This window comes from Montipora foliosa, unplaced genomic scaffold (genome assembly GCF_036669935.1).
Source record: "Montipora foliosa isolate CH-2021 unplaced genomic scaffold, ASM3666993v2 scaffold_258, whole genome shotgun sequence".
Classification (NCBI taxonomy): Eukaryota; Metazoa; Cnidaria; class Anthozoa; order Scleractinia; family Acroporidae; genus Montipora; species Montipora foliosa.
In genome coordinates this window covers 1-12,500 of record NW_027179559.1, presented here as the reverse complement: position 1 = coordinate 12,500, position 12,500 = coordinate 1, and the positions used below count along the sequence as shown (strand labels likewise).

Below are 12,500 nucleotides of genomic sequence, written 5' to 3'. Positions count from 1 at the left end.
TAACAGGCTCTACAGAAGATAGTAAGGACAAAGCTGATCAAAGAGATGATGATGTTGATGAGGACCAAACTCAACCAAACGAAGCTAATGATAACGAAGATGGTAATTTGGAAGCTGAGGGGGAGGTTGACGGGGAATGCGCAGGGCAGCCAGAACAACAGGGATCCCAAGATTCCGAGGAGGATGGGGACCTTGATCTACCAGATGATCTTCAGCTGGATGATGATGGGGGCAAAGCTGATGACGGTGAGTTGCCGTAGCTTTTCTTTGTGAAGGAGGAGAACTCCTCATTTCACTTCATTTTTACGGCCTTATGACCCACATGGAACCAAGAGTAAGTAAGTAGGAGCGGTTATCGCTAGGCATTACATATATACCTGTAAATTAAAGAACTCCATACCTAAGCTGCAAGTATATATACATCTTCTGCTAACCTCAATGAAAATTGAAAAACAAATTGCTCTAGAAAACTGCACCCTTAACTATTTCGAAAGGAAATGGAACCCATTGAAGGACGCCCTCTAGTACTAAAATAAGCAACGACACAAAAATTATATTTCAAGAAGTAAGCGGTAAAAAAAAAGGTTGTTTTTACGTATTAGCATAAGTAATGATTTGACATAGAATTACAAGCTGTTGTATTATTTTTAGCGTATGCGTAACCGTATCCTTGCAATGTAAGTAACGTATGGTAAATAGTGTAAGTAGTCGTCTAAAATATTATATTGTTTTGTATTGTGAAATTAAAAAAAATAAAATAAAATAAAATAAAAGTAAGTAGGAGCGGCAGTCCTCATTTTGTGTCGCAATTTTCTGGAAGCGTTCCTTGCTCAGGAAAAAGAGGCCAGCGTTACTCACTGGAATCGAAAGTAGACCCGGGGCATATTTGATAACGAATTTTCTTAACAATGAAATGATATATGAAATGGATCATATATGAACTGCGGATATGAACTCAAGTGAAGCTATGATCCTCGCAGTTATGAACGCAATTGATTTCAAGCGCCTGAAGTATGTTGTATTTTAGGGTGAGCGTGCTTAGTATTCTCTTCTTTTACATGGCAAGCAAGAGCTTAAACGTTCTTAGATTTAAAGGGGATTTGTCATGCAGTTAATTCATGATACCGGCAACCTAAAATTAAAATGCACCTTCGCAATTAACTCTAAAGCCTGTAGAACAACGTAAAAGAAATAAAACGAACCCAAAGATATAGAAACGCCTCTATGATCTAAAAAAGACCTCTGTCTTTAAAAATGCTGTGTGAGATTTCCGCTTCTGGTTATGGGGTCCTACCGGAAGTGAACACTGGCCCTGTTTCTAACAACTCGACAGACTCTTCGGACACGATATTCTTAAATTTGTGGCAAAGTTTGTAACTGAAATCTCTTGGACTGAACAAAAAAGGTCAAGAAGAAATGGACACAGATGACTTTGAAGGGGATGAATCAAAGGAGATAGAATGTGAGGATGAATTATCAACAGTTGACGATCAACCAACGGGTGAAGGTGAAAAACCGGGCACAGAATCAGAGGCTGATGAAGAAAACATGGAAGAAAAAGACGGAAGTGATGCACAGGAGGATGGAGAGATACCAAACGTAAGTGCTTGGGATTGGAGACATCATTTGACACCGGTTAACGTTACCTTTCAACAGATTGGATGTGTCGTGCGTAAAGTGAAAAGGAATGAAAAATCTTGAAACAATGTTGCACCACTGCTGCTGGTTTACAGTGGCGAATTATAGTCTCTTTCATGTGCCTTACATACCTTGTTGTTTGCGCTTTTTGCAGTTCCCCCTCTTAGCGTTGTTTGCCGGTTATCGAGAGCTGTCTTCTTTGTGATTCATCTCAAAGGAAGCTCTTGTACTCACCATTTTTTAATCACGAACTCTTAAGACATTAAGTTAATATTTGATGTAATTGCAGATTGGCGGAAATGTTTTTGTTTAGTATTTAGACTCGTGGTCCAGTTTACTGCGATGTGATTTGAGACGTGGTGTTTTCTTGTGTCATCAATATACCTTTTCCTCTCGATCGAACCCTTGGGTCTTTATTGATACCTTTTGCACCTTTCAGCACCTAAGGGTGGTAAATCTGTTATGAGGCATGTAAGTCGTCTTTATGATTCAATAGCGCGAGTTTCAATCGAGTGTCGTAAATAATTACTTTGGCCAATCAAAAAGGACGGAGACAATCCGGTAAACCAATCAAAACTCGAAGTAATTACACGTAGCCGACACAAAGCGCGGGAAAATGTGCACGCGCGAGCCACGATTGGTTTTGGTTTCACTTCTAATTGGTTGAAAAAGTGGCGCTACAACTTTGAATCAATCACTGAGTGAAGTAATCGTAAACCAAAGCAATTCGCTAATTACTTTCGACACTCAATTGAAAACCGCTCTAATTTTGTGGAACTTAATTAGGAGGAAAACGATGATGATGATGATGATGGTGACTCTGATCAAGAAGACTGGAGAACAAAAGCGGATACCAAGGTCAGAATAGCGTTCTTGTAAATGGTTTGAACCTAGTAACGTACTCTCCGGTAGTTAAATCACAACGCAAGCAGGGTCGAGAAGTCTGTGTGTTCACTGCCTGGGGCACATAGTAAGATCCACCAGCCTACGTAGCTGACGAGGATGATTAATTCACTCCAGGAGCTTATGATCGGGAACTTCTATAGAAAATGGCAGCCATTTTAATATTCTTTTGTTTCCTTGCAAATTGGCCCTTTGGCCTCGCTTTCAAACGTAAAATTTAAAAGAATATTTAACCTTGAACGAGGCCAAAAGGGCCAATTTGCAATCAAACAAAATAATACTAAAATAGCAGCTATTTTGGAAGAAGGTGTATTGAATCTACTCGGGAAAGGATTGACTCCTAGGGCAATTATGGGAAATGTAGGCACCCCTTGATGACCTCCTGTTTACGCTCTGAGAAACTAAGGCCATTCTTGTAACCAGTCTGTCATGTTCTTCCAATACTAGGAGACTGTTAAAGTCAAGTGATGGTCCTTGCACGATGCACAACGCTTAGCTTGAGCATCACTTTCTACTTGTCGACTCATTCCATCTTTTTCTTGGCTGTTTGTTTACTTAGAACCAGCCTCAAGATAACGTTCAGGCCGTGGAGGATTCTGGGGAAGGCGAAGGAACCGGGGAGAAAACCGATGTAACCTCTGGCTCATCGGAATCCACAGGGGGCAATGAAGAGCGGGGAGTGGGGCGCGCTGATGGCGTTGACACTAAGGGGCATCGTGGAGAGTCAAGCACCGCTCAAGTTCCAGTAGATGCTAGTCAACAGGTCAGCGGAAACAGCCATTGTCAACTTTCTTTTTGTATATTAACCGCCCCTGCCATTCTGAAAGAAGGGAATTTAAAGACCTAGAAGATATTTGTTAGGACGTTGCGATGATAGATTTGCAGAAAATTATGTTTAGCCTACCAGTCTTAACTTTTTCACTATGGTCACCTATACCAAGCAACTTATCGATGGTGGAATTGGGCTTTTACCTCGCGTTGAAGAATGCTAGAGAGCCAGAGGACACAAATGACGTAAAATAAAAGAGACAAAAACACTAAGTAATTCCTACCCGAAACACAGATTCAAATATATTTTCAAATTATGGTAACTCCATTGTTCCCGATCCCCGACGTAGGAGCCGAAATTTCTAACTCACGACTGGTGTAGATCTGTTTTAAAGTAATTTTTTTACTATTTCCAGAGGCTCTTTGTAGGTACATTACATCTATTAAGAGCTTAGTTTATGTGGTTTAGTTAGAGTATGGTAAACACGTTTTTGGCCAGCTTTGACTTTACTGAGACTGCCTCAACATTTCGAACAAGTTAAAGTAAAAGGAGGTAGCTCAAACCAGACAAAGTCTACGATTTTTGCAAGAAATTCAGTGTTTCGTGCTTTTAACTTTCGCACAATGATCTACAATCCTGGACAAAATTGTTGAGACACTTTTTACTTCCTTCTACATATCTACTGAAACAAATTATTTCCATCATGTAAATCTTCTTGATGCAGATCCAGAAACATTTAAATCTCGGCTCAAAACATTCATGTTTAAAAAACACTTTTCAGATTAATACTATGTTTCATTTTATGAATATTATATGCTCACTATATGAATATTATGTGAACATAATTATATACTTTTTATATATTTACTTTTTAATATTGTATATTAGATTCTTATACTAAACATAAATTAGACATTCCTTTCCCTTTTTTATTGTAAGCGCATTACGATTAGAAATGCGCACTAAGTACGTCTGTTATTATTATTATTATTATTATTATTATTATTATTAGTATTATTATTATTATTGTTATTATTATTAGTATATTAGTATTACTTGAAAATCACCCTTCCCTTTTGTCCTAGTATGCCCATGGCACAATCAATTTCATTGCTTCATGTTGGAGGTCCTTTTAAAATCTTTTCTTTTTTTTTTTTGCCGTGGTGGCACAAGGTGAAGAGCTTTTAGTTCGTTGAATTCAAAGGCACGTTCTTTTGTTTCAACAGTCTCGTCAAAGAAAACAAATGAACCGCGCCCGATCAGACCGAGCGTTGGGCTCTATGGATGAAATTACTCATAAGAGATTGAAGACTGTGGATGATACTGAGATGGGTTTAAACCAAGAGGTACGACGCTGTATACAAATAGATTTTGACATCTTTATGAAAAGATGATGTTGCATAGCGTAGGTTTGATAACATCGTAGAGGCTCCGTTTTGGCTGCCGTAGTTAACCCGCTTTCGGTAATTTTTTGGTCCCTTCAGATTACAACTCCTTTGAAATTGTACTTCCCCTCTAAGGTCATTTCCAGTGAGCATTAAATGACTTAAAGACATACAAAGCAAGTTTCTGTTTCACATTTGTTGTATCGATGGAATTTGCTCAAAATGAACATCACACATAACATTATAGACTTAATGTATGGTCCAGAGGAGGGAAACAGTTAGTTTTGTTTTCCCGAGAGTCCTCAGGACTCGAGGGAAAACGAAACTAACTAGTTTCCCGAGGGACCAGACATTAAGTGCTTTGTTATATATTTAGACTTTTCCTGCAACAGTCGCAGCGAAGCATCTGGAGCGGGCAACAACTGCGGATTTTGATTTGAATTTGATCAGGGCCACGTGACAAAGAATCAACCAATCACAATGCTCATTTTGTTGAGCGAAAGTCAAGGTATATAACAGTCTTTTATTTGTTCCAGGCGAACGAGACGAGGAACCAAGATCTATTTCAGCACATGAAAAATGACGATTCAACGAACCACGATGCTCAAACTCTCGACAGTGCGACCGCTGATCAAGCTAAAGAACAGGAAAAGGTTAATTTTCCCGATACAAACAGCGAGGGCGATGATCGAAAAGAAGAAGAAGAAGACGACGACTATGAAATGAAATCAACTTTATTGGAAGATAAAACTGAACTTCCTGTAAGTGCTTGTTGTCTGCTCTTTTTTTATAGATAGTTTTTTTTTCGTCTCAACTCAGACCGGCTAGTCTGATTACGAGAGGGCTTTGTTTGTCCCGTGCCTTTTTAAGCTGTAGTAGGTAGATCACGCATTGACTATTTGTCTACGATGATTGGTCGTCATCCTATCCGTCCGCTACCGTCGTAACTGATCTGCCGATTTGTCTCCAACTGTCGTAACGTCACCCGGCCCAAGCGCATGCGCGGTGATGCTACAACCTCTAATAGGGAGCTTAAGCAAAGAAAACGACCACGACGGCTACGAGAACATTATCTACAAATACTATTTCCCTTTATGGTAATAATTTCTCGATTATTCCAGGTCGTTCGGCATGCAAAGTGTGTACCAACGTTCCAGAAACAAAATTGGCATGAACGGTGCGGATGGTTGGACAGAAAATTCAGAATTTATCGTCAAAAACCTCATATTTCGACAATTCACGTCATTTTCAGGGCGAGGACGACTAAGAAATGTATCAAAATGTAAAACGCACGTGCAAGGCGTACATAGCTATTGTTTTTGGTCCTTTAGACCCGTCCACGCGTATCCGGATTCGTTCTATTATCCAGGACTCCTCTGTTTCTATTGTCAACACGTGCATGCGCCATCAGGCGTGCGAGTTGGCGACAAGAGAAGCGGTCAGCGCTCAAAGTATCCGGATTCGACCGTCCACACGATTCCAAATTCTTTCCGGATTCAAAACCTCCCACTCTCTTTCCTGTCGTCGTCGTCCTTGCGTAAGTTGCCTAGTAACTTTCATGCACGCCTTCCCGAAAGAAGGACTTGTGTATTTCAACGAATCCCTCGGGTTGTTTGTTTCTCGAAAGTCCCGAAAACTTTTCGGGCCCAAAAGCCATCTGTGAAATTGCCAACCGCTTGTTTTGGAAAGCCGCTCTTTTAACATGTTTCAAAGTAACAAAAAGAAAAAAAACTATGAAGTTTGACGAATTAAATGCCCTCCGTTCTTGAGTTACAAAGGGAATTGTGACACCCGAAATTGCCCGGAAAGTTTCGGGACTTTCGAGAAACAGCCCCCAGCTCCGTGATCTGGGTCGTGCACAATGGATCGTAACAATGGATCAGACATATCGAAATAAGAAAGAGAAAGAAATTCCTCAAAATGGGACTATGGATAGTTTTTTGGCCACCTATACCACGTATACGGTGTTACTACACTTGAGCAGGCGGTTTTATTTTAGTTTATTTTGTTTAAAAAAAATGGCAACGAGGCTAGTATCGGTCAATGCGCAACGTAAGGTTTTGACTCATTTGTCAAAACCGCTGTTATCTGTAATAACGGTGTGAGTACATTTTTTAAGAGTCCAAAGTTTAAGAGCTGCCACAGTTAGATTTAATGTGACATTGACCTTGAAAATCATTTTAAAACCTCAGACACCAGACAGACCAAAACAAACCAGATTGCTGCCACCTGTTAAACCAACCATCACAACGGATACTGAACAAGAAGAAGAAGAGGCCGAGGCCGTGGACCGAGAAGAAGGAATGGAAACTAGCGATAGTGAAGAAATTACCGCTGACCGCTTGCTGAGCACCTATCACTCTTCCGAGATGGCCTTTGCATTCGAGAAAATGGTAAGCCCTGTAACAGTTGTCTAATGTCCAATAATGCTTGGATTTAAGCTTAGAAAGAGCCAAAACGAGGCTTTGAACAGTTAATTTTGGCACAAATTATTGCACGAAAAAGCTTCTCAAAATATTGAAAACCAAGCTGAGAGGTCAAGTATTTAAAGGGACACTGTCACGCTAAATTTGCTCTTTTTAGGTCAAAATGGGTGCAAAGCTAAATTAGTACTTCAGCTCACACATACAACATTCCTGACAACCCACTGACAAGATGTGAAATATATTTATGGCACAAAGAGCTATTCGTATTTAATTTTTGGTGTCCTTCTGACGACACAGTCTCCAAAGTTGAAAGAACTGGCCAGTTTTTTCAAGTTTCAATCCATTTCCGTGTTCTCCATCCTTGGGTGCAAACAACAAAGAATAGCTTCAGTACACTTCAATGGTTATTGCATTGGCAACAAAACTACAGCATTATGTTTTGGTATTCATTGATGCAAGGACGTGTTTTAGTGTTTTGCAGTTTGACTAAAATAGTGTGACACTGCCCCTTTAAGTTACTTTATTTTAATCGTAATAGGTCACAAATGAAAAGGCAACCTGACTAGACTAAAGAAGCAAAAGAGTACTGAAATGGAGTCAGGTTATGACTTGTTTCCATATCTCAGAATGCCCTTGGACGATGGGGCCTGGGTCAAACTTACCGCTATGTAAAGAATAGATCACTTTCATAAATGGCGACCACTCTGTTGTATTTATGTTAATTAGACCTGATGGCCTCATTTTGAAACAAATATTCTTTTGAAATTTGCTCGTCGTAGCGAGGCTAGAGAGGCTTATTAGCATTAAAACAAAAGAATATTCTATTCGGCCGCTATTATGAAAGAGGTCTATGAAAACAGGCAGAATGAAAGTTTTAGTTCAACATAGCGTTTCTGAGCCAAGCCGCGCTGATCTACAATATTTAGGTTTAATTACCACGTTGAAAACACCCTAAAAAGAAATAGTGTTTCGCACTTTTCTTCAGGAAGAAAACTTTTTGTGCTAGGTATTTCCACATCATCTATACGTGAATGCTACATTTTAATGCAAATTTAATGCCTTCTTGACCCTGGGAGATTTGAACTGGGTACAACATTGAGTTAACCGATTTGGTCTATTGTCTATTTTCCCGCAAACTTGATTTAGAAATTGACACCTGTTGGGTGATGCTGTTGGGTGATGCTGTTGGGGTCAAACCTGATAGCAGATTGTTTCTCTTGGGTAATGAATGGACTCTAAGCATCAGCTATATTCTGTAATTTGCCGTATTAGTTCAACTGACATGTCACCCGTGAATTGGAATAACCTAAGCATTGAAAACTCCTTCACAGAGTGCCCACTGAATCCCAATCAAATTACACAAGAAAATTTGGGGTTTTGAGGAAACTGAAAGAAAGACCTCAATATGTACATGCAAATATGAAGGCGAGGTTGGTTTTTAGCAATTGTGTTTCAGCTTTTTTTTTTCGGTAGGATATATCTTCCTTGGACCCTGAGAAACTCAGGTCAGAACTTGAGAAACAGTTAGCAGAGTGGAGCAACCTAGATCGAGGAACGAGCGAGGAGCAACAGGTCGCCCAAGAGGCCTGGCACAAGTATGAACTTCTCACCACCGGTCTCTCGCAGGAGCTTTGTGAGCAGTTGAGACTGGTACTGGAACCTTCATTGGCCACAAAACTCAAGTATGTCAAATTCGAGAAAACAAGTGTTGCCTTATATGCTTTGACTGAGAATGAAGACTCCAAAAATCGACTATCCTGTAGCGACGACCTCTCAAATGCGCTTTTTGTCTTGGGGAGGGGGGGGGGGGGGGGGTCTCGCTTACTAGAGGGTTGACTGTAATTTTCCCTCTTACTTTTAGGAGTTAAACAGGCGACTAGTAACGTGTACACTCTTGACTGTAGTGTATATGAAATCTGTTTTTTTCTTGTGAGCATTTCTCATATCGACTTTTAATCGCCTTTCGCACATTATGTTACAAAAACCGCGATAAATGGCTTGTGGTCTTTTCGCTCCGGCGACTCGAGTGTTTGTGGACTGCCATAATTTTTTACAAACAATAAACTGTGAGATGCCGAGCGAAAAGATCGTAATATTGTACACGTGCATGGGGTATCGTATAGAGATCAGCTTGCGAGGGTAGGTATAAGTGGCTGGGAAAGACTGGCTTGTTTTCTCATGTTAAGATGGCCTTGAACGTTTTTTTTGTTTTGTTTTTTCTTTGTTTGTTGTCAGAGGTGATTACCGATCCGGCAAAAGATTAAACATGAGAAAGGTGATCCCATACATCGCAAGTCAGTTTCGCAAGGACAAGATCTGGCTGAGGAGGACTAAGCCGAGTAAACGGCAGTACCAAATCATGCTAGCTGTCGATGATTCCTCTAGTATGAATGATAATCACTCCAAGCAGGTAAGTAACTTTGATGCTTTGCTATTATTCTAAGTTCTCGCAAAGCAGCGAGATTTTTATTTTTATGTCAGCACATTACTAGCAGAGAAATGAGCAACTGAGGTCTGAGAAGCTGATAAGACCCATAACCGGATTCACTGGAACCCCAGAACATTGAACGAAAATGTCAACCCACCCCGCACTCTTTTCGCACACTATATTAGCCAATATCAAAAATACCATAGTACTCTTTGTTTGTCCCTCCAAAAGTTTGCATAAGCATTGTTTCCAGTTTCTTTTGGGACCGTTCTAAGTCCCAAGGGAAAATATAAACAATGCTTATGCAAATTTTTGGAGGGACAAACAAAGAGTATTATGGTATTTTTGATATTGGCTTATTGAGTCTTTATCAGTCCCACACAAGTGTGGTTTGACGGAGGTACGGTTTATTCTTCATATCCCTAAAATCTAGGAGAGACTACTGTCCTGGCGTGCGAAATGGTCACTTCGGTTTCCGTCCTTACTTGCAAAACTTGTCTCGCGTAAGGTCCCAGTTAATGTCGCTGTTATGATCGTTTTATAATATGAAATATTTTATATTTGCAGTGACTGTAGGAACGCTTTACACATGAAGTATATCCCACGGGAATTAATCTTCACTCTTACGCAAATAATTGAGTTGTGTTTTGGTTTAAAAATCATGGCCGCTGGCCACGTGATCAAACTACGTTGGAAGGTTGCGATTAAAATGGATACGCCACAGTCAGGTGTCAAATACATAATCCAAGTTATACTTCCGGAAAAGAACCAGTCATTCCATGCACCATAAGTAGTATCGTTTGTAGTGTTAAGTACTAATCGGCGCTCGTTCGAGAATGGTTAGTTATTATGACCGTCTAGGGTCATCTTCACCTTGCCAACCTAACCCAATGTTATGTAGTTGTCATAAAGTGTACCACCTGACTGTAGCGTATCCATTCTAGTCACAATCATCAAGTTCAGGAAAGCAGGACAAGCGTACGCACATACAGAAGAATTAAAACTATGGTTTACATGCAACTAACACATGCAGGTTTTGGATGTTGTATTGTGAACAATATTGAAAAAAATTCCTGTCCTTTTTTTGGTTTTAGCTGGCATTCGAGTCGCTAGCAGTTATGAGCAATGCATTAAGCCGACTGGAAGCCGGAGATCTCGGTGTCTGCAGGTAAAAGCCCTTTATGAATGAAGGTTAAAAGCGCTCTTTAGTTCTTACACTTTTCCCGCCATCAACAGTGGCTGCATAATTTTCCCCCATGATACGAATTTGGCTCATTTGATACCCGTGGGTGTTGCGATTTCCCGACACGTGGTGATTGGGCGCACATACGGAACCTAGGAGTGGTCAGTTTTTTTCGTATTCTCATTCGCTTGTGAATTTCTTTTGAATTTTTCTTTCTCAGCTTTGGTGAAACTGTCCGCCTTTTACATCCTTTTCACGAACCATTTACCGATCAATCAGGAGCTAGAGTCCTGCAGCAATTCACGTTTGATCAGCAGAAAACCAAAGTGGCACAAGTGAGTTTAAAAAGTCTTATATGAAGTAAGTTTGATTACAAGAGAAAAGAAGGTGTTTTGAACCGAGAAAACGCGTTTAGCTCTCACATCTTAGGAGGCCGAGATCGGAAGCGGTGAAGGCCAGTGGTAGGGATACTGGATTTGTATGGGAATGCAAATCTCGCTCCGAGAACCAAATGGATATGTCTTTGGGGGTCCGAAATTCAAGTACCCTGCGCATGCTCAAAATCCATTTTTGCCGCTGCATTCTTCTAGTTGCGTTTTCAACGCTGCCATATTTAGTTGAACTATTTCTTTCCTATTCACCATCCTGCACGGAAGGTACAAACTTGAAATACCAATGTACATAAATACGTTTTTACTCCGTTTTACTTAACTTCTGTTGTCAGTTATTTTTAATTTATGATTTCTTTTTATGTGGCTATTACAGCTTCTCGACACCTGTACCAGCTTAATGCTTACGGCTCAGAGATCACATTCATCTCCCCGAGTGAGAAGAGACACGTCTCAGCTTCTGCTGATGTATCTGACGGAAGGGGCATATTCCTGGAGGGAATGGAGGTCAGTGAATCTTGAACAGTTTGTTTTCCCAAACCAACCGAAGCAGTCTTTAAAACCCATAAAAATTTGTCGATGAAAGTATAGACCACTTCCCCGGCAGAGAATTAGTCACCCACGTGACGTTATTTAGAACCAGATGTTAGAAAGATTTATCATCGCGTTTACGTGAAGCGGCCAATGGGGAACGGCAGGTTTGTGTGTTAGACAAACATAAAGATTATCTTATTCTTGTTCTCATTTCTCTATCTCGCGAGAAGTTGCTCGATCTCTGTAGATTACATGCAGAAAATGAGCCAAAATCATGGTCAAACAAGTTTCTTTGATGTGTGGCAAAAACGAGAATGTTAGCTTGACGTTTGCCGTAAACGCGATTTTAAGTCTCTGTATTCTTAGGTCTTTGTTAGGTCCGATTTCGAACCTTTTTTTCTCCTGTTTCTTTGGGCGAGGGTTGTAGCTCCGCGATATTAAATCTTGCACTACTGTCCCCTTCGACATACTTGAGAAAAACTGACCTTCAGACTGCAAAGAGGCGACTGGATCGGGATTTCAAATTTTTCAGTTGCTCTCGTTTCCTTTTATTCTCTAAAAGTGAGATTAGGATAAAAACACTGCACATTTGTAAATAAAACGTTTCTTTTGCAGACTGTCCAAAAAGCTGTGAGAGTTGCAAGAGAGGCTAATATTTTCATGGTTTTTGTGATACTCGACAATCCTGCTAACAAAGACTCTGTATCTTGACATCAGAGTCCCAATCTTTAGCCCGGGAAAGCCACCGGAAATTAAATCTACATGGAAACAGTTTCCGTTTCCGTTTTACATCATACTACGGGAAATCAACGCGTTGCCGCAGATTTTGAGTGACGCTTTGAGAC

At 40.3% G+C, this 12,500-nt stretch overlaps 1 protein-coding gene across 1 annotated transcript in view; it reads left to right on the top strand.

Moving 5' to 3' along the window:
• The window catches only part of LOC137986631 (midasin-like), a gene marked incomplete at its 3' end in the record, with an annotated part of 17,507 nt that extends 5,879 nt beyond the window's left edge, over positions 1–11,628 (top strand). The window contains exons 7-18 of the mRNA XM_068833605.1: positions 7–246; positions 1,406–1,599; positions 2,425–2,496; positions 3,101–3,304; positions 4,537–4,656; positions 5,232–5,456; positions 6,888–7,088; positions 8,595–8,803; positions 9,357–9,531; positions 10,644–10,717; positions 10,953–11,067; positions 11,498–11,628. Coding sequence (XP_068689706.1) covers positions 7–246; positions 1,406–1,599; positions 2,425–2,496; positions 3,101–3,304; positions 4,537–4,656; positions 5,232–5,456; positions 6,888–7,088; positions 8,595–8,803; positions 9,357–9,531; positions 10,644–10,717; positions 10,953–11,067; positions 11,498–11,628 — 1,960 coding nt within the window. The remainder of the gene's footprint in view (positions 1–6; positions 247–1,405; positions 1,600–2,424; positions 2,497–3,100; positions 3,305–4,536; positions 4,657–5,231; positions 5,457–6,887; positions 7,089–8,594; positions 8,804–9,356; positions 9,532–10,643; positions 10,718–10,952; positions 11,068–11,497) is intronic.
• Between the last annotated feature and the right edge of the window lie 872 nt (positions 11,629–12,500).